Source organism: Protomyctophum parallelum, assembly GCF_964188405.1.
Source record: "Protomyctophum parallelum genome assembly, chromosome: 12".
Classification (NCBI taxonomy): Eukaryota; Metazoa; Chordata; class Actinopteri; order Myctophiformes; family Myctophidae; genus Protomyctophum; species Protomyctophum parallelum.
In genome coordinates, this window is record NC_139712.1 from 37358069 (window position 1) to 37380699 (window position 22631).

Sequence of the window (22631 nt, forward strand, 5' to 3'; positions counted from 1 at the left end):
GTGTTCCAGGGGGTCCCCAGCAAATATTGTAAAATTATATAATTTTAACACCTTGTCCCCTTTATATCTATATAATTTCATTTCATCATCATAACCACTACATGGGAATCGAACCCACGACTCGCTTGAGCATAGTCTAGAGAAACCTAGATTTTCTTTGCACCAAATAATTTCTAGTTAAAACAGACAGCCTACTGATTTCAATCAAAGAAATAAGTTTGTTAATTTCTACAATATAAATTACCATAACTTTTACTTTAAATGTTTTAACCATTTGAACCGCGGCCGGCGCCGTTAGCCCAAAAATAGCACAGACAAACTCTGACACATTCTTCGAATCTGCTCCGACATCACCAAGCGCATACATTTACCAAAAATGCGTGGCGAAAGTGCTTGCACGGAGCGGCAGCGCCATGTACCTAGCTGCAGAGATTTCATCATTCTTTTGGCACCGCGCTGTGGTGGCCAACCATATGCTTCTACTCCGTAGCGCAACATCAGCACTGCTGAGGACCCGGAGCACCACTACCCTCTCCTCCAACTTGTTCTGCCCGCCGCAGAGAGCCTCGCCCCGCCACCAGAGACCCTTCTCACTGTCGGTCTGCTCGCGGAAGAGGAAGAAGCACAACAAGGACTTTTGGTCGCAGCAGCAGCAGCTAGTCTCCTCCGAAGGACAACAGAACAACACCATGGATGGTAACATAGAAGAGGTTCTGGCCCCGCTCCGGGTGGCAGTCAAAGAACAGGTAAATCCCCGGGGCCGGTATAGTTTACCGTCCTGCCCTTGTATGAGATATGGATGGTTTGTTGTGTCACAGTCGCACAACCTTTTTAGCACTGTGGTAGTGGTTCAATACTTAAATGAATGCTAGTGATATATAGTCAATTTGAAAGCCTGCAGTTTAGTTAGCCTGCGTGGGTGTTAGCCGGCAACGTTAGCTGACATTTGGTAGTTTCTCTATCGCCACGTTTCAGCACGCTGCGTGTTGCTGTCTGACTGTGCGACACACATCTGTGGAGTGGACTGGGTGGGGTTCAGAAGAAGTGTGTGTGTTGATGCTGCCTGCTACACACAGTAAAATCTGTAAAATAACAGTGTTAAAGCTGCGCTCACTGAGGATTTTATCTGATGATTGGATCTCTGTGACTGTGTGTAGACAGTGTAGCCTACACTGGTTTAGAGAGCTCATAGCTTTGGATCAGAAGACGGTCACAGTCTTGCATCAAGACTAGAGAGCTAGTCTAAATCATAAACATGCTGTGATAGCAGCAGGCTGGATACATTAAAATCTAGCTCTAATGCGTTGGACTTGGACCAGAGCTACATTAAACCGAATGTAGACAATAGATGCCTATTTTTATCTCAATGTCTGATGTCATGCACATTCACTGTCTTGTCTTGTATTGTTTGATTTAACCTATATGACCTAACTGTAAAGCACTTGATGTATATCCTGCCTGTGAAGCACTTTGAACTGCAACCCTGTATGAAAAGCTTATTATTATTAGATGTCATATTAAATGTGTCTATTTGCTCGCATAGCTTTAATGCTAATGCTGATATTTAAGTTGCAATATTACCAAGTTTCCAACCCTGAACCCTTGATGGCCCATTCAAGTCCCATTGGTTCTGATTGTATTCAACATTTATTTATACACTATTGCAGCAGCTGTAAGAAAAGCTTGGGTTATCCTCTTTGTATCTGTCAAGATACTGTCAAATTCTGTATGCAGGTGATTATTTTGTGTTTGAGTTGCAAGGTCCTGTTACCTCCTGCATTGTGCAATTTCGAAAACATTTTAAAAACGGGTAGTACAGGTACGCACTACGCAGGACCATTGAGTGATTTCCAATTAGCGCTTCCAAACTCAAACACTTAGTTCAAAATCATCTGCAATACAATGAGATGGCACTTTTTGGTTTCAATGAATGGGCTCTCATGGTTTGGTAATGGGTATTGCAACTTGATGCTAGATAGAATTATAGCATCTAAGTTGCTTGTGGCTAAAATGTTTCTATGGTTTTTCCTCCATGATGTCTAGTTTCCACCTATGTTTTTTTTCTTCTTTTGTTTTAGGGAGATTTGGTGCGCAAAATGAAAGATGAAGGCGCCCCTGATGTAGACGTCGCTAAAGCTGTTGCTGAATTAAAAGCAAGGAAGAGAACATTTGAGGCCAAGGTCAGTCAATATTTCTTGCGGAGTAAATCGGTTAACAACTTAAACCCTATATACAGTACATATTGTATATATTAACCAGGGTCCCTTAAGGGTTGTACATTTATAGCCTGTAAATAGCCTATTTACATCGACACATTGTGAGATTGTAGCTCGGCTATTTGAACTATTTTAAAATGTTTTCAAAGGATGCCTAACAAGTTTAGCCATAAGGGGTATGCAATGATGGATGCAATTTGGCTAGTTGACAGACTGTGCCACAACTGTTATCTTCTTAGGAACTGGCCTTGCAGCCCAAAGATGACATTGTTGACAGAACCAAGATGGAAGATACTTTGAAGAGGCGATTCTTCTATGACCAGGCCTTTGCCATCTATGGCGGTAAGAAAACTATAGAACCGTGGCCACAAAGCATTTTTGAGCTACCAGTGATTTTCTGCCATGCATTTCTATGGTAAAGACACGCTGGAACGCTCATCTTCCTAGCGTGGAGCATTGCATTTCAGTGCTCTCGGCGTCCAGCGTTCTTTTGGCACTATGCTTTCTTCTGTTTTCTGGAGAGGTTCCTGCGCAGAGGATGGTTAGGAAGACACGCTAACAATCATTGAGCAGAGGGGTCTACGTTGGGATCCTTTAGGATTTGAATAATTCCCTCTCAAAAAGGTCCAAATGGACCCTTACAGGTCTGTATCTCTGAGAGTGTACAAATGGGGTCCACTAGGTTCCATTTGTACACTCAAGTGGTGGCCTAGAAATTATAAAGCGTGAGAGCCACCAGAATTATAATTGTATAGCAGACATTGAAGTCCACATACCGGCTCTGAAAGTGTGATTAAAACCGGTTCAGGTAACTGTTCTGAATGTGATGGAACCGATTCCGGTTCCTCAATGTTGGATCCGGGTTCCTCCGGTTCCGGATCCCAACCCTGTGTGTAGTGCTCTGGACATGTCATCAATCCAAAGTGCTCCGTCACGCAAACGCTTCATGTGGACACGGCCCCTAAATCTAAAACAAGATTAATGACACACACACACACACACAGACAAATTTAAGCTCTCTGTTACCCTACAGTAATATTCCTCAGGTGTGAGCGGTCTGTATGACTTTGGCCCTGTGGGCTGTGCCCTGAAGAACAACATCCTGCAAACCTGGAGGCAGCACTTCATCCAGGAGGAGCAGATTCTGGAGATCGACTGCACCATGCTCACCCCAGAGAATGTCCTCAAGTAAGTGCACCACACACACTGGTTCCTTGTTAAAGCAATGGTTCTCTGGTTTCAAACTGGAACCTGAATTTCATTCTTGCTTGTGAAATCAATGTATCCAGGCCGATCAGTGGCCGATTATTGGAGCATCTCTAAAGCTGCGTTCAGACCTGAAAAAATAAATAAAAATGTTACACTACATTGTCTGACAAATAATCAATACTTGGAGTGGTGCCGATTATTATGACGTATGATGAATGTCATTCATAAATCCCTTTTCAGGCCTACATAATAATTTATGTATTTCCCAAGGACCTCAGGACATGTGGAGAAGTTTGCTGACTACATGGTGAAAGATGTCAAGAATGGTGAATGCTTCAGGGCTGACCATCTCCTCAAAGGTAAGCCAGTCTGCCTGTATTCCATTGAGTTTCACTTGGGTTTAATTGGCCACTTCTCGGCTTTAGAAAGTAAATCCTTGTTTCACTCACTTGCACCCTTTCCTGAAGGGTAGGATCTTCAGAAATTCAGTCGAGTTAATGTTCAGTATTTCATCAAGAGTGGATACTGTATAGTCTTGTTGTGTGAGGCCTCTGCTAGTTGGCTAAGCTGGGATATCAGTGATGTGCCTGAGGGAAAAGGGAAACTGCAGGATCAGCAAGGATCACACTGGATTCCCATAAGAATACAACATATCTGGCATGACAGGGGTTGGAGCAATGCCAAAGCTCGTGGACAGAGTACTCGGGAGGGATTTTCAGTCTGTCTTTTAAGTTACTTGCTATTTGAAAATGTGAAAGTTTAGTGTTTTCCATCATTTTTGTGGCATTCATGCTGCAGAAAGTATTTCTTTCTCCTACAAAGACTTTATCCTTACAGCATGAACCTGATTGCGATGTTAGTCAATGGGAAAATTACCCTATAGTTCTCTTTTGATTCATTACCTCTAACATTTTTCCTAATGAAGTCTGCTTATTTTGTAAATGATGGCCCCCATTTAAAGTAACATTGTATGCTTGCTTTAGGGCGTGGCTACATTGTGATTGACAAGTCAGAAGTCATTATGATATTTGGATGTATAGCCACTTCTGGTTTAAAATCAGGAAATGTAGATTTTGTAAAAGATACATTGTTGTTGGATTTTAACTGTCTTAGTTACACCAACAGCTTACTTATTGAGCATTATTGAAAAGTCAAGTTAAACCTGTCGCTGACACTACTAGGTAAGCTACTCTGAGTTTATCCACTGAATCGATTCGAGAATGTATTGAAAATTCAGATTGGCACAGTCTATAGCTTTTATATATTTTCTTTTAAAAATGCTTGGATTATTATTCAGTACACGAAAAGAGATAAAAGAAGACTAAACAAAACCACACCACACTATCACATTTGTTGTTGGCTTGCTGCTTATTCTTGTGCTATGGCTTGCTCAGGCTGAACAGACAGCTCTCCCTCCCCAACTCCCTACGCCTACGGGCCTGATTCAGTAAGCCCAGACAGTTGAGTGATTGAACCCTGGCTGTTAATGTCTTACTACCACCAAAACATGTCTGCTACAGATGCTCGATGGCCCTACGTTCGCTTGTTGTGTTGTCTAATGATTGATTTTTCCATTTAGAAACTAGTCATCTTCATCCAGCCCTAGACAAAATTAAGAGAAAGCTAAACTGTTCTTTCTTTATATGCATCCCACAGCCCACCTCCAGAAGCTGATGTCTGATAAGAAGTGTGCTGCAGAGAAGAAGGCTGAGATGGAGGAATGCATTACTCAGGTCAGTACAACTGAAGACGAGTGGTCTTGAAGGGAATCATGAGCAACATTCTGTATGTGGGATGATGTAACAATCTTGAGTTTGTTTGTGTTTGATTTCCAGATGGACAACTTCACCCAGCAAGAATTGACCGACTACTTTGTGAAATACGCCGTCAAGTCGCCCACCTCAGGAAATGATGTCTCCGCCCCCGTCGCCTTCAACCTGATGTTTCAGACATCCATTGGGCCATCAGGCAATATGAAAGGGTAAAAAACAAATATAAACACTGTAAACAAACATTGAGTACCTTGATTTTGGAAGGCTTGTCTTGTACGTGTTATCTGGCAATTAAGTGAATTAATCCACATTTTCAGCTATCTGAGGCCTGAAACCGCTCAGGGAATCTTCCTCAATTTCAAACGTCTGTTGGAGTTTAACCAGGGAAAACTTCCGTTTGCTGCTGCTCAGATTGGCAACTCCTTCAGGAATGAAATCTCTCCCCGCTCAGGACTCATTCGTGTCAGGTGAGTGCTTCTGTGGAGGCGCACTGCACACTCTGATTCACATGGTTATGCTCATACAAGACCTTAACCCGATTCTCTTACAGAGAGTTCACCATGGCTGAGATCGAGCACTTTGTGGACCCGACTGAGAAGGTCCACCCTAAATTCTGCAATGTAAGAGACCTGGATATAATACTGTACTCCTCCAAGGCCCAGACCAGTGGCCAGTCAGCCTGCGTCATGACGCTTGGTGATGCTGTGGACAAGGTAATGACATACTGTAACTCGCTGTACTTATTACTGAGATTGCCTTCGGGCCATTGTGGAAAAATCCATTTGAAGGCCCCCCACACTATATGTTTTTTCCCCTTTTTACCTCCTTATGATTTCCTGTTGTTTTTTTCTATAGAAGTCTAAATTTGTACATCTCTAAATGTTCTGATGAATTGAAAACGGTGGACCCTTTTGTAAACAAGTGTAATGCTTTACCAGTGTGTTGTCCACAGTAACAGTTTTTGTATTGAGTTGTGCTTTCATTTGAAATGTACCCATTCTGCAAACTGTTAATAAATACTTAAATAATTCATATTGGTCATAATGCTGCCTTCGGGGAAACCAGTCTGATGTCAATGTTCTGTCTGTTTTAGGGAGTAATCAATAACTCCGTCCTGGGATACTTCATTGGTAGGATCTACCTCTATCTCACAAAAGTTGGTGTTTCCAAAGATAAGCTACGCTTCCGTCAGCACATGGACAATGAGATGGCCCATTATGCCTGTGACTGCTGGGATGCAGAGACCAAAACCTCTTACGTAGGTCCTCCTTGGTGCTTTTGCAATATTTCTCCATTGACCATATTCACACGGTTGCCATTTTGCATAGTCATCACATCCCGCCTGGGTGGGGTTTTCCCTTGAGTATGATGTTACAGTAAAATGGCCGCTTGTGTCAGTATGGTCAACTAATGGATGCATCTAAATGTAAGTTGTAAGTATTTGCTCATCTTTGTTTGTGTCCCCTGCAGGGATGGATAGAGATTGTAGGATGCGCTGATCGTTCATGTTTTGATCTCCAATGCCACGCACGGGCTACAAAGGTCCCTCTGGTTGCTGAGAAGCCTCTGAAGGAGCCCATATCCTTTTAAACTCCTGCTTATGCCAACACACCAGTTAGAGCATAATACATCGTTTAACCTTTTATTAGGAATGCTAAACTGCCTCTTAATTCCTCTGTTGTTCCCCTTAACATCATCACACAAGGTTGTAAATGTTGTACAGTTTGAGGCCAACAAAGGGGCCCTGGGCAAGGCCTACAAAAAGGATGCCAAGCTAGCGATGGAGTACCTTGCTGTGTGTGATGAGTGCTTCATTACGGAGCAGGAGCAGCTACTCAGTGAAAATGGGTGAGTGATGACAATCTTGATTATCGGGGGTGATAATCTGTGTGACTTCTTAAATTATGATATCAATAATCTCATCTGTTTCTTACAGAGAGTTTACAATCGAGACTGAAGGAAAGTCTTTCAAACTCACAAAGGACATGGTCAGTGTAAAACGCTTCCAGAAGACACTGCATGGTGAGACCACGGTTTCTTACGCAATGAAAAACTGAGTGATAATTTAACTCTTGAGAGTGGACAAATGGATCATTCTCAGAGTTGAATGAATACCCAATACTGTGCAGTTACTTCTAAATCAGTAGTTTTCGTGCCAAGGACCCCCAAATTGTATGCATTTGGCTGCTGACCCCCATCTAAAAATGTTTTGTGCCAGTGACAAAAAGCAAAAACAGCAGAAGCAAAGCTTGCAGCATGGCATTAAGTGACGGTGTATTGGGTTAAGAAGTAACGAAGGGTGAATGAGAGACGACTAACTTTTTATTTATTTTTGCAGTGGAGGAGGTTGTTCCTAATGTAATTGAGCCCTCGTTTGGAATTGGCAGAATAATGTATAGTATCTTCGAGCACACATTCCAAGTCAGAGAAGGTGACGAACAAAGAACGGTAAGTAAACAATGTTAACGAGAGTAGACGTTCAACAGTGCTACTAGTTCTTGAATACCATTTTCCGAGTATTCTATTCCCTCCATACTGACAATGATTTGTTTTTTCAGTATTTCAGCTTCCCTGCCACTGTGGCTCCATATAAATGCTCCGTCCTTCCTTTGAGTCAAAATCAGGAATTTGTGCCTTTCGTGAAGGATTTATGTAAGTGCCAGCATAATGATCAAAGATATTTGTTTTTACCAGCGAAAAATAAAAAACATACTCATACCATGTTGTCACTCACTGGTTTGCTCTCTCATCCCCCCTACTCCTAGCCGAGGCACTGACCAAAAACGGTGTGTCTCACAAAGTGGACGACTCTTCAGGATCCATCGGGAGGCGCTATGCCAGGACGGATGAGATCGGGGTGGCTTTTGGCATCACCATTGACTTTGACACAGTGAACAAGACGCCTCACACAGCTACTCTGAGAGACCGTGACTCAATGACACAGATCAGAGCCGAGGTACACATGGATTTTACTCTCATTGGCATTTAAAGGGGTTGAGCTAACAGATACAAGGCTCATTAAACCTCTTGCCATCACAACTTGGTTTCATACTGTAGAAACCCACTTCTAACTTCCCTTCTATGCTCTTCCTTGGCATCAGGTGCCAATGAACAAATAATTCCTATTTAAAAACAATTCCTATTTAACTGCTGACAAATTATGCAAACATTCAGGACTCACTTTAGTGCAAATATAACATACCAGGGAAAAGTTGACAACACAACCTAATTTATGTATTGAACTACCGTCTGTTGGTCACATCAGTGCTGGCAGCTCTTGGCGAGCTCAAAATGGTTTTGGTTGTAGTGAAAATGATATTGATTGTTTAATCGATTATCAAACGGTAAAGCTGTGTGTATGGCAGGTAAGAGAAGAGTCTGGGTTGATAAAGAGACACATTTGTATTAATGTTTTTGTGCAACTTGCATAAAGTTATCGTCTGATAATGTAGTTTCAGGTTATCAGAAGAAAACCTGAAACTACATGTTAAATTTACGTTCCTTTGCATTAATTATACATTTTCATTTTTCCTTTGCATCAATTATATATTTTAAAAATACAATTACGAAAATCTTTGTTCGTTTGTTTAGAAGAGACTAATCTAAAAGTAAACAAACTGCTTTGCCTCTTTTCTTAGGTCAGTGAGTTGCCCGAGATTATCCGAGATCTGGCCAACGGCACCTTGACTTGGGGAAACGTCTGTGAGAAGTACCCTATTTTTGAAGGACAGGAGACCAGCAAGAAAGACACTGAAGAATAAACTTCACACTCATCTGCCTGTCAGGCCTATGAATACCTAGAGACGTTTTGCATATGAACCCGCAGGAAGAGTCTTGCAACTGTAATTTGACAAGCAACTGATTGACTTGACTGCACAGAGGATGTCCTTATTGTGTTAGAACAACTTATTCACCGAAATTCAGTGTTCTGTATAATCATACGTTAAAAGGGAGACCACCTGTCAATGTTATTGAGTCTTGCGTGAAAGAAGCTTTCACCATTCCAGATTTCAGGCAAATTGAATTTGAATTTATTAAACACAACCAGCACTTAACTGGACATGGGCTTGTAATCATAGTATGTGTCAAGTTTCTGAAGCACGATACCACAAAGAATATTGTTCCTTGAAATACATGCTCTCCTGGTACAGAGAATGTTCCTTGGATACTAGGTGGTATGACATAGTTCTCATCCATGTATTCTCATAGGAGAAAGCCTGCGACAAAGCTAATTATGTCAAAAGTGAGTGTGTGAACACTAATCTGGTGTAGTGTACTTATTGGTCTGCGAAGTTGCAACTTGCAAGTGCAATGATGATACTATTTCTACAGGTAGTGATTCTGTAATCTAGGTCCATCTGTCTACAAAGCACCACCCCATAATCAATATTATAAAGTAATTTATTCTCTTACTACACCAGTGGGGAACCAGACAAAATTCCGGAAGAACTTCAAAGTTTGATGTTTCCAGTAGGAAGTAAAACTGTTGAACTCTTCATTCCGCCAATCAAAGACTTTAGACTTAAATGGCTCATATTAGGAAGTTTCAAATGTTAAATCGCCGGAAAAAGGGTCAAACAAGCAGCTGTTTGACTACAACTTCATGCAAGTCAGATAATTTAGGTTGGTTAATAGACTCAAATAATATCAATAACTTCCACTCTGCTAGAGAGGTTAAGGTGATGCGTGAACATTAAGATTCAGGGCTATGCCTCCCAGTCTAGGTCCTACAAGAGCCTTTGAGACAACAGACCCGAGACATTTTTAATTAAATTTAAAGAACAGTGTGTCCAAGCATTTCTAATTTTTAAATCAGTAATAGACATCTTTGTTAAAATTGGCTTGTGGGTGACCAGAGGGTGTCACACAAAAAAACTTAAATGAAAATACTGAAAGTGAAAGGTTTAATGACTGGCACTCAGCCAAAACACCAGAACAAAGCCTGTCCTGCACGATGATATAGAAATATATAGGTTTGGTTTCAAAGTCCATACACTGATAATTAATCCATCACAATGAAACCAAAAGACAGTGAGAGACAAGTTCAGACAACGTGCCCTGAAATTTAAATTTAAACCATAAATTATAGCCATAGGGCCTGATTCTTCAAAAACGAAATGCGCCAGAGTGTAACGGTGGCGGAAACGGATATCGTATTTATCCGTCCGATCATCCTACGTTGAGAGGACGTGTTATTCAGGGAAGCTGGTGTAATCACTTCATTTGTGCGGATCGCCGAGTGTATCCTTTCCGCATTTTTCCCAAGCGATTCGCCTGGTGTCGCCTGGTTAGTTGGAACATCCACGCCCATTCTACACCATATAAGGGCAACAGGAAATCTCGAAATACGTCATCATAGCCTGCACAGAGGATTTCAATTCTATACAACAGCGCGATGAGCTTGTAGAGTAGTTAATTTTGACAGGATGAATGCACTGCAGGGTTATAAAAAAAAGAAAGGCGCCCTGCAAAAGTAAAGAGATATCCGATACTTTTTTTTAATCAGAGCTGCATTGATTCATTCGGGGAATAGATTAATATCATCTCACTGTCAGCTGTCTGAATGCATATAGTGGAGAATGGATTTGTTCTGAGCATGGACATGTAGGCATAGCTATTTAGAATTTCAACCATATACAGCGGGTAGCCTATATCCTCTTTGTCAGATGTAAGTGCATGGTTCATTTCATGATGTCCTCATATTAAAATGATTCGCGGGAGTCGGGACACTTGGCAAACTTGATTGATCTCATGATGAGATCAATGTAGTAGCCTACAGCCTACACAGCTACAACGTTGCCCATATTATAATGAATTACGGTGAGCTGGCTTAAAACTGACTGGCCAAATTGCACGCGCTGATGCCATAATGTGGATTTATAGGGCTAATTAGCCCTCGTGACTGCTGTCTGTCTGTCAGACCGGCATGTCTGTGAACCAGAATGTCAGTCGGGCCGGGCCGTGTTCTGTCCTGGCCGGGCTCACCGCGCCGTTATATTAATTTTCCAATGTAAATTTCACCCAGATTGGACTCGGTTCAGCGGCAGCATGCTGCTGTCCGCCACACACACACACACACACACACACACACACACACACACACACACACACACACACACACACACACACACACACACACACACACACCGACAGTCAAGAGAACTGACTCACTAAACAATACAGTCACTAACACACACTAAACAACGTTAGATTCGTACAGTGCAAAATGCAGATAAGTGTAGGCCTATGTTCTTATTATAATTGTGAGTTTGTTTTTTAACATGCGCGAGAGCCGATCTACAAGCTCACAACGCTTGCACTGCGAGTAGCCTAGAGAAGGCTGTCAAGTGAGCAGCGCAATCGCGCATGGCATGCTATATAAATATCCTAATAAATAAATAAAAAGGTGTCGGGGCTTGCAGGGGCAGTTTCCTTATGGGACTCTATAGGCTAACTTGCCTCTAGAATGCATATGCATTTAGGCATACAAGTGCACTCGGCTTTTATATATATATATATATTATATATATATATATCGTTTTTTTATGTGCTGATCGACCAATATGTTGGGGACACATGCCTACATATTTTATCTGAGATTTGGGGACTATTTATTGATTCAGCATGAAGACTAAAGCCTTCTGAATAAATCTATATATGCAAGTGTATGCTTCCGCAAATTTCTCCGCCACCTAAAGAGGTGGCGGAGGATTTAGCGGAGTTGCCGATCAACCAAAGTCAGCGTCAAGTTCACGGCCATTTCCATGAATTCCAAATTAATGTGGGAAATCCACGTAAATGCCTTTCCGCTAGCGTCACGTCAATATATAAGCGGAAGCGCGTTGAAGAATCAGGCCCATAATGTGTAAATAAGTTATTACTATAAGCCTATTATAGTATCTCATCAACAGCCATCATACATCTGACTACTTTATGAGGTCAGGCATCAGTTTCTCTTAACCACTACCCATTTTTGATAAAAAAGGTATTATGGACATAACGCTTTCTATTGTTTCTAACCATAATGGAGTGTTATGGCAAACATGCATGGTTTGGTTGCCTTTAAAATATAATAGATCAAGTTAAATTAAATCAGTGACTCCAAACAAGTATTCCTATTATGTCTTAAGCCACAACTGAAAGTGAAAGGCTTGACATGATCTGACACACTGACAACTGTCATGGTTAATAGAATATAGAGTTGGCTATTAAAATTATGGAATTAGTAGAATTCCATCACCAGGAAACCAAAAGAGCTAAAACCAAAAGGGCTAGAGAGAGACAGCATGCACTCAAAACGCTTGTGTCAAGATCTCATGATGTGTCAAGAGTTGCTTAAAAGCTTGACATTACTGCATAATGTCAACCTCAACCTACAAGCTGCGTAGCTTGTAAATCGATAACGTGTGAGCTTGTATGCCTGTATTTTCGACGCGCGACATTACGAACCTGGTGTGATAAAGTTACGAATCGTGCTTTACGCATAGCTCTCTATGGCTTTACGCAGTTGGAAGATGGGTGCACAGTGCCCCTTGTGGGCTGGCACAGTAACCTGACAGCAGTTAACCTGTTTCTCCTATTTTTTCTACGTGGATGATGCAACAAAAGGACCGGTTACAGAGACTACGATTTACTGCTGGCAATGCGCCGCTCCCTCTTTCTGCTCATACATGAGACAATCTCCAGGTCCAACTGAACTCAGTCACAGTTGAGTTGTTGTAGTAGTAGTAGTAGTAGTAGGCTACGCTACCTGTGCCTTTTTGTCAAGATGGAAGAGGTTCTGGCTCCTCTGAGAGAGGCAGTAAGGAAACAGGTGAGCTGACAACTAAATTACAAATTAAATGTATGATTTGGGGGAAATAATTTAACTACACCTGTGGATGAAGAAGTCTTGACTTACTTTACTGTATCTCCAAATGTCAAAACCGATAAAATACATCTCTATAGTCACTCATGACAGTCTCAGTCTGTCATTGACAGACTGTCATAGAGACAGTAAATACTTGAGAAAAAACTTTTCTTTTCCAAAGGGTGATTTGCTGCATGAAATGAGAGAGCAGGGTTCCTCTGAAGCAGACATCAGTAAAGCAGTTGCAGAATTGAAAGCACGGAAGAGAATCCTTGAAGCCAAGGTGAGGTTCACAAACCTATTTCCTCCTTTTCACAGTAAATTTGCAGAAATGAGAACGTTAATGTCAACTGTATAGGGCCTAGGCTATGCAGATCTCCTTTAAATTAGAATTGATTGCCCAATCTTTCAATAATGCCATAAGCTGCCTACTGTATGAATAATTCATCCATTCTTAAATCTCCAGGAGCTAGCTTTGCAACCCAAAGATGACACGGTGGACAGATCAAAGATGGAAGATACCTTGAAGAGGAGATTCTTCTATGACCAGGCATTTGCCATCTATGGAGGTAAAAGATCACACAAATTCCTAATAGAAAATAAAGGGGCATAGGTAAATTACAATCTTTGTGACGTCCGAATGTGTCACTTGAATTACATCTTAAAAAAGCATTTAAGGTATACTGCCAATGTAGCCCAATACAACCTGCTTGTTGCTCAGGTGTGAGCGGTCTGTATGACTTTGGCCCTGTGGGCTGTGCCCTGAAGAACAACATCCTGCAAACCTGGAGGCAGCACTTCATCCAGGAGGAGCAAATATTGGAGATCGACTGCTGCATGCTGACCCCAGAGCCTGTCCTCAAGTAAGTCCCATCAGTCAGCAGTGTCTTGTCTCCCCACTTCCCCCGTGTACTCGCCAGCCACTTCGTTTCACCTGACAGTGAGGCGTTTCACTGGGAGGATGTAGCTCATGTGGAGTAGAGGTGCTCCGATCGATAAAAGTCAATTAGATATATACAGTAGTATAATATCATTTTGCATCTTTGTGACAGGCCTAAACATTCTCCCCTTCCTCCTCACACACACACAGGAACCATTTTGACGTGGGTTTTATAATAAATAATATTGGAAACGGCCGATCGTGAGAAAAAACAATCGATGATCGGGATCAGTCTAAAAAAAAACCTGATCAGAGAACCTCTAGTGGAGAGACAAGCTATTCTTCCCAGTTCTGTAGTATAGCCTTGTATGTCAGACTGAAGTCCACTCAGTGACTCTGCGGAGTGAGTCTGGACTCTGGAGCCAGGCTACCACTGAACAGGCACCCACAGCAACCTGTATGACTATGACTCACTCGCAGCGACAGATATTTCCCTGCCCTTCCCCAAACACGGCCATTTATGTCTGTATTGAACAATTAAGTATAACTAACAAATTATCCTTTACAGGACATCAGGGCATGTGGACAAATTTGCTGACTACATGGTGAAAGATGCCAAGACTGGGGAATGCTTTCGTGCTGATCACCTCCTTAAAGGTGAATTCTGTTCTCTCTGAAGCCATAATGTTGTTGACCTTTTATCATCCTACTGTTCCTACCTATATTAGTAAGACTAATGTTTCTTCAAGAAAGCCCAACTTATAGGCCAAAAAGCAGCTGGGAGTGTCTATTTCATAAATCGTCCAACACAATAGGATCACATTCACATCAGACATCATCAGCTAGGAATTTTAACAATGACAAATTCTGCCGAACTGTCTTTTATTTGAATATTTACTACAGAGGAAGTTTTTAACAAGGGGATCTCTAGTGGGCATGATTTAACCTGTCAGCAAGTTATTTAGCCTCCGGTGTTAGGTCAGGTGGGAAGTTGAGTGGTGGGTTTTTCAAGTCTGCCGTTACTGTGAATCAGCTGACGTCACATCACCAGCTCAGACCCTTCAGTCCTAAACCAAACCAAAGACTTGAGTCAAAGATTGTTGTGCTTAAAGGACAACTTTAGTTTTTTTCAACCAAGGTTCATGTTTTAGGTTGTTATTAGAGAAAGTAAAAGATGAGTGTTAATTATTTTTCATTTGCTGCATTCTTTCGTTTCAGGGACTTTAGCTGTTTTTGACAGGGGGGCGGGGGCATTCGAGCATGGGGCAAAATATGTATTTCTTTACAAGATTTTACAGCGATGTCTTTTTAAATTATAGTCCTACTAGACCCCAAGAAATTACATCTTGCCACCAAGGATCACAGGATCTACTGAATGTGAAAGAGGCTTACTGGGGGGAAGCCACACCGTGTGTCATAGGCTCAATATGTCAGTTTGACACATTCAGTAGATCCCGTGATCTTTTGTGGCCAGATTTCTTTGGGTCTAGTAGGACTATAGTAAATAATAAAAAAAGAATCGCTATAACATTTTGTAAATAAATACATATTTAGCCCCATGCTCGAATGCCCCCGCCCCGCTGTCAAAAACGGCTAAAATCCCTAAAACGAAAGCAGCAAATAAAATAAAAATTATACTCATCTTTTACTTTGTCTAATAACAACCCAAAACCTGAACCTTGGTTGACAAAAGTTGTCCTTTAAGAGTTTCTTTATTAAAAAAAGAAAATAAACTATACAGTATGTTAGTTAAGATAAACATTTGCCTGAGTCAGTTGCCATATCTAAATAAAGTTGCTAAATGTGTCCAACCACAGCTCACTTGAAAAAACTGATAGACAACAAATGTTCAGTGGAGAAGGCAGACGAGATGGAGGATGTCATCACTCAGGTCTGACGCACGCACGCACGCACGCACGCACGCACGCACACACGCACACACGCACACACGCACACACACACACACACACACACACACACACACACACACACACACACACACACGCACGCACGCACGCACACGCGTCAAAGCTGCAAAATTCCAAAGCCTTTATGCAAAGTGAAACTTAACCTATATACTGCTTAATTAATAACGTATACTACAGCTAACGCATGTCTATTTGAAGGAGTAGAGCCATATAATATTAATAACTGCCTCACTCCAAGCATCCTTTCACTCCACAGCTCTATTTTCTGCTCTTCCCTGACATCTGCTGACATGTCAACATGTCTTCGGCTTCTCCGTTTCAGATGGACAATTATTCTCAGCAACAGTTGGCAGATCTCTTTGCGAAATATAATGTGAAATCTCCCTCAACTGGAAATGGCCTTACACCACCAACCTCCTTCAACCTGATGTTCCAAACATCCATTGGCCCAGCGGGGAACATGCTAGGGTATTGATCATCACAACACAACAACAAAGCATGCTACAAAATAGAACAGCCTGAAGGATGGGACCATAGCCTGTATCATATTGATTTACATTCATTCATTGTATTAAACTTTTTTTTAATTTTACAGATATCTGAGGCCTGAAACTGCCCAGGGAATGTTCCTTAACTTCAAGCGTCTGTTAGAGTTCAACCAGGGCAAGCTTCCCTTTGGTGCAGCTCAGATTGGTAACTCCTTCAGAAATGAGATCTCTCCTCGCTCTGGACTCATCCGTGTTAGGTAGTCATGAAACAAACGTCTGCTATTTATAACTGCAAACCTAGAGTACTAAACATATCATTATGGGTTTATAGCTTTCTAAATGTACAGCATAAAACATTTGTCATTCCTCTGTACAGAGAGTTCACCATGGCTGAGATCGAGCACTTTGTGGATCCAACTGAGAAGGTCCACCCCAAGTTCTCCAATGTGGCCAACCTTGAGATCTTGCTGTACTCCTCCAAGGCCCAGACCAGTGGCCAGTCAGCTCACATCATGAGACTGGGCGATGCTGTGGAGCAGGTATAGTAGTCCGGCAGCCAACAGGCTTTTTTTGTTCGAAGTGGGACATTTTGTATATAGTTTTTTTATTGGCCTAAAATATTGTCTATATACAAATACATTCATGAATCCACGTGCTGACCGGCTGTTAGCGTTTAGCAATTTCTTTTATAGGGGGCTATTATGTCACCATACCATTAACAACCTATGGGCAACATTTACAACATTTCATTATGCTTTAAGTAGCATGTGACATGTTAAACTAGGGGGTTTTCATCATTCTAAATCCATTCCAAGCAATAGTTTTGCACGAAAAACACTCGTTGGGCTGAATTCAGCCATAGCCACTTGCCCATATGTGCCCAAATGTGATGACCTCATCACATTTGTGATGATGGCTATGGCCGTCATAATGACTTAATGAAATTTTCCCTTATATACACACCGGTAGGTTGTTAATGGCATGGTCACATAAGTTAACCCCCTATAAAAATAAATTGCTCAACACTAACAGCCAGGCAGCAGGTGGATTCAAGAATGTATGTAGTATATATATATATATATATATATATTATATATTTTAAAGGCCAATAAAAAAAAAACGATATACCAAATTTCCCACTCTACGCCCCCGGCTGCTGGACTATAGTGAAGAAATATCCTCGTCATAGACTAATTAAGGAGGCTTAATTGTGATTATGGCCCGTTAAGCACGAATACAGAATACACAATGTTTGTCTCCGATCGTGTCTCCAGGGAGTCATCAACAACACTGTGCTGGGTTACTTCATCGGTAGAATCTACCTCTATTTGATCAAGGTCGGCTTGTCCAAAGAGAAAGTACGCTTCCGTCAGCACATGGAGAATGAGATGGCCCATTACGCTTGCGACTGCTGGGATGCAGAGGCCAAAACATCTTACGTAGGTTCATCCTTGCTATCTTATATACTAGGTTGTAATTATAAACAAATATCTATTCTATACCTATATTTAGTAATAGTTCATACTTTTTGTTCCCCATCAGGGCTGGATTGAGATTGTAGGATGTGCCGACCGCTCTTGTTATGATCTCACATGTCACTCAAGAGCCACCAAGGTCCCTCTAGTGGCCGAGAAGCACCTGAAAGAACCCATATCCTTCCATGCAGAGAACCTGACAAACTGTGATGTCCTATTTTTCAGATATTCTGTCCAGTGTCCACTGTGTCGCAAATTAATGATCCCGAGTCAATTACCATGCCTGCAGCAATATGTGGCAGGGTATTGTAGTCGGTCCTGTCAGTTTGTGTGCTTGTTAGATAACTTCAGCTCACAATCAACGAAAATCAAGGATTTTGTTTAATTAACAGTAACACAGTAGTGGGAATACTAGTACAATTACTTAATTCCCCCCTGTTCTGTTCCACATTATTCCTTAGTCATCACCCTGTGTCCTACGAAAAATAAGTCATGTAAGTACTATGTTGCATTTCCATTCCCCTTCATTGTCCTTAATATATTCACACAAGGTTGTAAATGTTGTACAGTTTGAACCCAACAAAGGAGCCATAGGCATGGTACACAAGAAGGATGCCAAGGCAATTCTGGAGTTCCTGGCGATCTGTGATGAATGCTACATTACTGACCAGGAGAAGCTACTCACTGAGAAAGGGTGAATATTGACTGAGGTGGTTATTGTCTGTTTCAGGCTGTAAAAGATAAATAAAAATAAAAACAGTGGCCCATGAACTTTCTTACCTTTGTGAGAAATGTTTTTTTTTTAATGTTTTATTAGATCTACAAGTAACTTCCACTTTTGTCAACGATATTTTGCGCAGCTATAAAAGGATAATTGGTAATTGTAAAGGCAACTATGCTTTTTATACAGAGAGTTCACCTTTGAGACAGAAGGCAAAACCTTCAGTCTCACTAAAGACATGGTCAGTGTAAAGAGGATCCAGAAGACTTTGCATGGTAAGAAAGTACTCCAAACACAGACTAAGACCTGTACCATTTTGTTCTCATGGGAAAACCCAGCTCTCTATTTTCCCCACACAGTGGAGGAGATTGTTCCCAATGTAATCGAGCCGTCCTTTGGCATCGGAAGAATCATGCACTGCATCTTTGAGCACTCATTCGGTGTCCGGGCCGGTGATGAACAAAGGACGGTAGGATTTCTTTGAAGCTGAAATAAAATGCCCAGTAAACTACAACCATATCCTCATCCATCAATATTTTGTCAAGCTAGAACGTAATTATTGTATGTTATATTACACTCATTACATAACTACTAAGTCGGCGTTTATATTTTACAGTTGTGATTTAGATTGTATTTTACAGTGAACACTATTAATGTAACTAATAATTAGTATGTTGCTCCTTTCCAGTAAAGCTGACATTATCTGCTCTCCAGTTTTTCAGCTTCCCAGCTACGGTGGCACCATATAAATGTTCCGTCCTTCCTTTGAGCCAAAAAGAGGAGTTCATGCCTTTTGTCTGGGAATTATGTGAGTAGTGACGGTATCTCATCTCACTAATTTATTGTACTCATTAACGTTCTTATTTTACAAAATTGTAAAATATTTGTATAATCGCTTGATTGTTTTTTATTTCAATAATTTAGATAAATTATCTAATCAATATTTATTTACATATTGTGTACTAGGTGTGAATCAAAGCCTCAGTTTAACTTTTTTGTCTCTCTGTTAAATGTATTCCCAGCCGAGGCACTGACCAAAAACGGTGTGTCTCACAAAGTGGACGACTCTTCAGGATCCATCGGGAGGCGCTATGCCAGGACGGATGAGATCGGGGTGGCTTTTGGCATCACCATTGACTTTGACACAGTGAACAAGACGCCTCACACAGCTACTCTGAGAGACCGTGACTCAATGACACAGATCAGAGCCGAGGTACACACTACACAACATTTTACATTTAGCTCAGCTTTAAACAGCACAAAATAATATGATTGATTCTAATCCTACTGGGTCAATTATTGCCGCTATATTTGTATTATACTAAAGACTGTTTCTTCATGGTAGTGGTGTAAAGTAATGTATGTTACAATACTTAAGTAGTTTTTGGGAGGATCTCATTCTCTCTAGATACTGTACTTTCAGTTTATATTTTCACTTTAACTTCAGTACATTTAAAATAAGAATTTTACTTTTACTCCACTGCATGGACACCTGATAACTAACAATCATGTGTGTCATGATCTTGGATTGTAAAGAAAGTTCATATTCATGTGAGAACGTGTACCCTATTGTAAGTGTATTTAATGTGAGCTACTTTAAAGGGATAGTTCAGATTTATTTTTACTTAAAGCTGTATGAAATACTTGCCATTAATATAGTGGTTGCAACTGTATTAATTGATTGCCCGAGTCCCGTGGTGGGAGTTCTGCTCTGGTTTTTGTCAATATTAAGTAGTTTCGGTCATTTTATGGGGGGCACTGGGGCCACGCAGTAAAAGTAAATTAATTCACAAAACTAACGTCATTTGTATTGACCTATTTCTAAAATATCAGCGCAACTTTCGTTCAACTTTTTGGGCGTAGTGACACAAAAAACATAGTTCAGAGTGATAGAGGGGTCAAAAATATTGTACTTTTTACTCCACTGCAATTATTTGGAAATTTAATTACTAGTTACATTGTAGATTTAGATTATTATTACAAAACATACAATTGCCCATTGTGTGCTTTTAGATCTGCTAATTTCAACATTTTGAATACATTTTATTCATTTGAAAACTTGTGAAATGGGACATATTCTGCATTATGGAGTACTTTCTGCTTTTGGTACATTTTGATATCGATACCAATAGTATTGTACTTTCCACCACTGCTTTCAAGTTAAAGGTATTTACATTTACTGAGGTATAAACCACTCTGTCCACAGGTCAATGAGTTGCCAGGAATTGTTCGAGATCTGGCCAGTGGGATCTTGACTTGGGCGGAGGTGGAGAAAAAGTACCCCATCTTTGGGGGACAAGAAACTGTAAAGAAAGAATAGAACATGAACTACTTGTAAAACCTCTCTGACCTCTACCTCTGAGAACATTCCGCACTCAAGTTTTGATGTTTTTATACACACACACCGATATTGTCATTTTGATATAGTCTCCTAAAAAAACCTGTTAAGAGTACTTTTTGTTATTTACATGGAACTGGTTTAATATAACACATACTTAAATTCTCAAAAAGTATGAAAAGGTTCCCAATGTTTATGCTGCATCCATTTATTTCTTATGTAAATGCACGTGTTACAGTAATACAACGATTAGATGATGCAACGAAATCCAAAAATAGAGAATTTTGTAGCACATCAGCTGCATGATACAGTATACTAGTAGTAGTAGTAGTAACTGCTTGTGTGTGTGAACACAATCCCTGGTGGCCACCAGGGTTTTCTTGCAGAGTATAATGGGTCTCTTCAGCAGCAACCTCACTTAACTCCCACTAGGCCTGCTCATACAATAACAGAGCCCAATCACATGGGAGCTTTCGTTTTACTCATTTGCAATGCATATACTATACTGTTTATATGTATTTATCTTTGAGAGCTGTTTAGTGATACTAGAAATTGCAATGTTTTCCTATATTGACCAATACACTGTCTTATACGGTAATTATTATTTTTGTAACAATTGAAAATACTGTCACACCTATTCCAGTCTTTGATTGGTCAAATATTCCATAGGTCTTATAAAAGCACAATTACTGTACCTCATGGTTGCTATCGTATTTCTTCGTGTGAACATATAATGAATATACAGTACGACTTAACCATAAACAAACCCCATACACCCATATAGGCAGGACAATTTTGGCATTTAGCAGACGCTCCTAATCCAGAGCGAGAACAATAAATATAGTAATATACATAAATCGTCATCATGAATCATACATAAGCTAAGAACCTAACAGTGGAATATCTATATATTGAAACTATGCATACTGTATATACTATATAGTGCTAAGTATGTCTACATAAAATTCTATCTAAGTTAGATCAATTGTAAGTAAGTAGCCTATCTCCTGTTTCTGTAGCGTGAGGCAGCTTGATGTACAAGTACACCCCCTGGACATGACGCTAGTATGTCGCAGGGACTTACCCCCAATCTAACCCTTGATGCTGAGTCTTTGGTATGACCCGGCCGGGGATTGAACCCCGACCTCCCAGTCTCAGGGCGGACACTAACCACAAGGCCACTGGGCTGGTTAGATAAGTTGAGCCTTATTAGCATATGCCTGTAAGGTCGTCAGGGCTAGGGCAAGTGCTATGGCAAGTGCTACAGGCTAAGATGGAGTCTGAAGAGGTGGGTTTTCAGACTACGGCAGAAGATTGGGAGTGAGTCTGCAGTTCTGATTGCAATGGGAAGCGTTGTCCTGGCGTTTTTAGTGAAGGTACTTCCAGCTTCACTGCTTTGGCTGATCTGAGGGTGCGGGAGGGTTTGTAGGGTTCGATCAGACTTGCAAGATATGGGGGTGCCATACCTTAATTGTGATCATGGGACCATGCAGGCCACATCACTCGGACTCAGACATAATCATATACGCCCATCAATAGACATCACTATGACAGTGTGTTGTGGACCATTGGTCCACACTCCACAGCATGAGCATAACTTCCAAAGTTTGCAGGACCTGGGTACGCAACCCGGCCTGGCGGAGACCTATGCTCCAGGATAGGAGCACTTTCCTGCTTGTATCACTCATGGGCACTGGCAGTCTTGCACTGCACCTCCACTGTCTCCAGTCAGATGAGGTTGCTTTGAATGTGAGA

The 22631-nt window shown here is 41.0% G+C and overlaps 2 protein-coding genes across 2 annotated transcripts; both read left to right on the plus strand.

Moving 5' to 3' along the window:
- Positions 1-454: 454 nt before the first annotated feature.
- On the plus strand, positions 455-9270 carry LOC310867793 (glycine--tRNA ligase-like). The gene is made up of 17 exons (XM_083777927.1): positions 455-746; positions 2079-2180; positions 2456-2558; positions 3263-3404; positions 3696-3784; positions 5082-5158; positions 5261-5406; positions 5515-5664; positions 5748-5910; positions 6291-6455; positions 6668-6775; positions 6900-7045; positions 7134-7219; positions 7536-7645; positions 7756-7849; positions 7963-8153; positions 8836-9270. The coding sequence occupies exons 1-17, from the start codon at positions 474-476 to the stop codon at positions 8956-8958; spliced, it is 2268 nt and encodes a 755-aa protein (XP_083634053.1). The 5' UTR covers positions 455-473; the 3' UTR covers positions 8959-9270.
- A 3596-nt stretch (positions 9271-12866) lies between these two features.
- LOC310867889 (glycine--tRNA ligase-like) lies at positions 12867-20858 on the plus strand (the record flags this gene model as incomplete). The annotated part of the gene is made up of 17 exons (XM_083778055.1): positions 12867-13010; positions 13228-13329; positions 13513-13615; positions 13768-13909; positions 14495-14583; positions 15744-15817; positions 16177-16322; positions 16450-16599; positions 16719-16881; positions 17617-17781; positions 17885-17992; positions 18366-18511; positions 18728-18813; positions 18898-19007; positions 19253-19346; positions 19561-19751; positions 20745-20858. Exons 1-17 carry the CDS (start codon positions 12966-12968, stop codon positions 20856-20858), a joined length of 2028 nt encoding a protein of 675 aa, XP_083634181.1. The 5' UTR covers positions 12867-12965.
- Positions 20859-22631: the final 1773 nt, after the last annotated feature.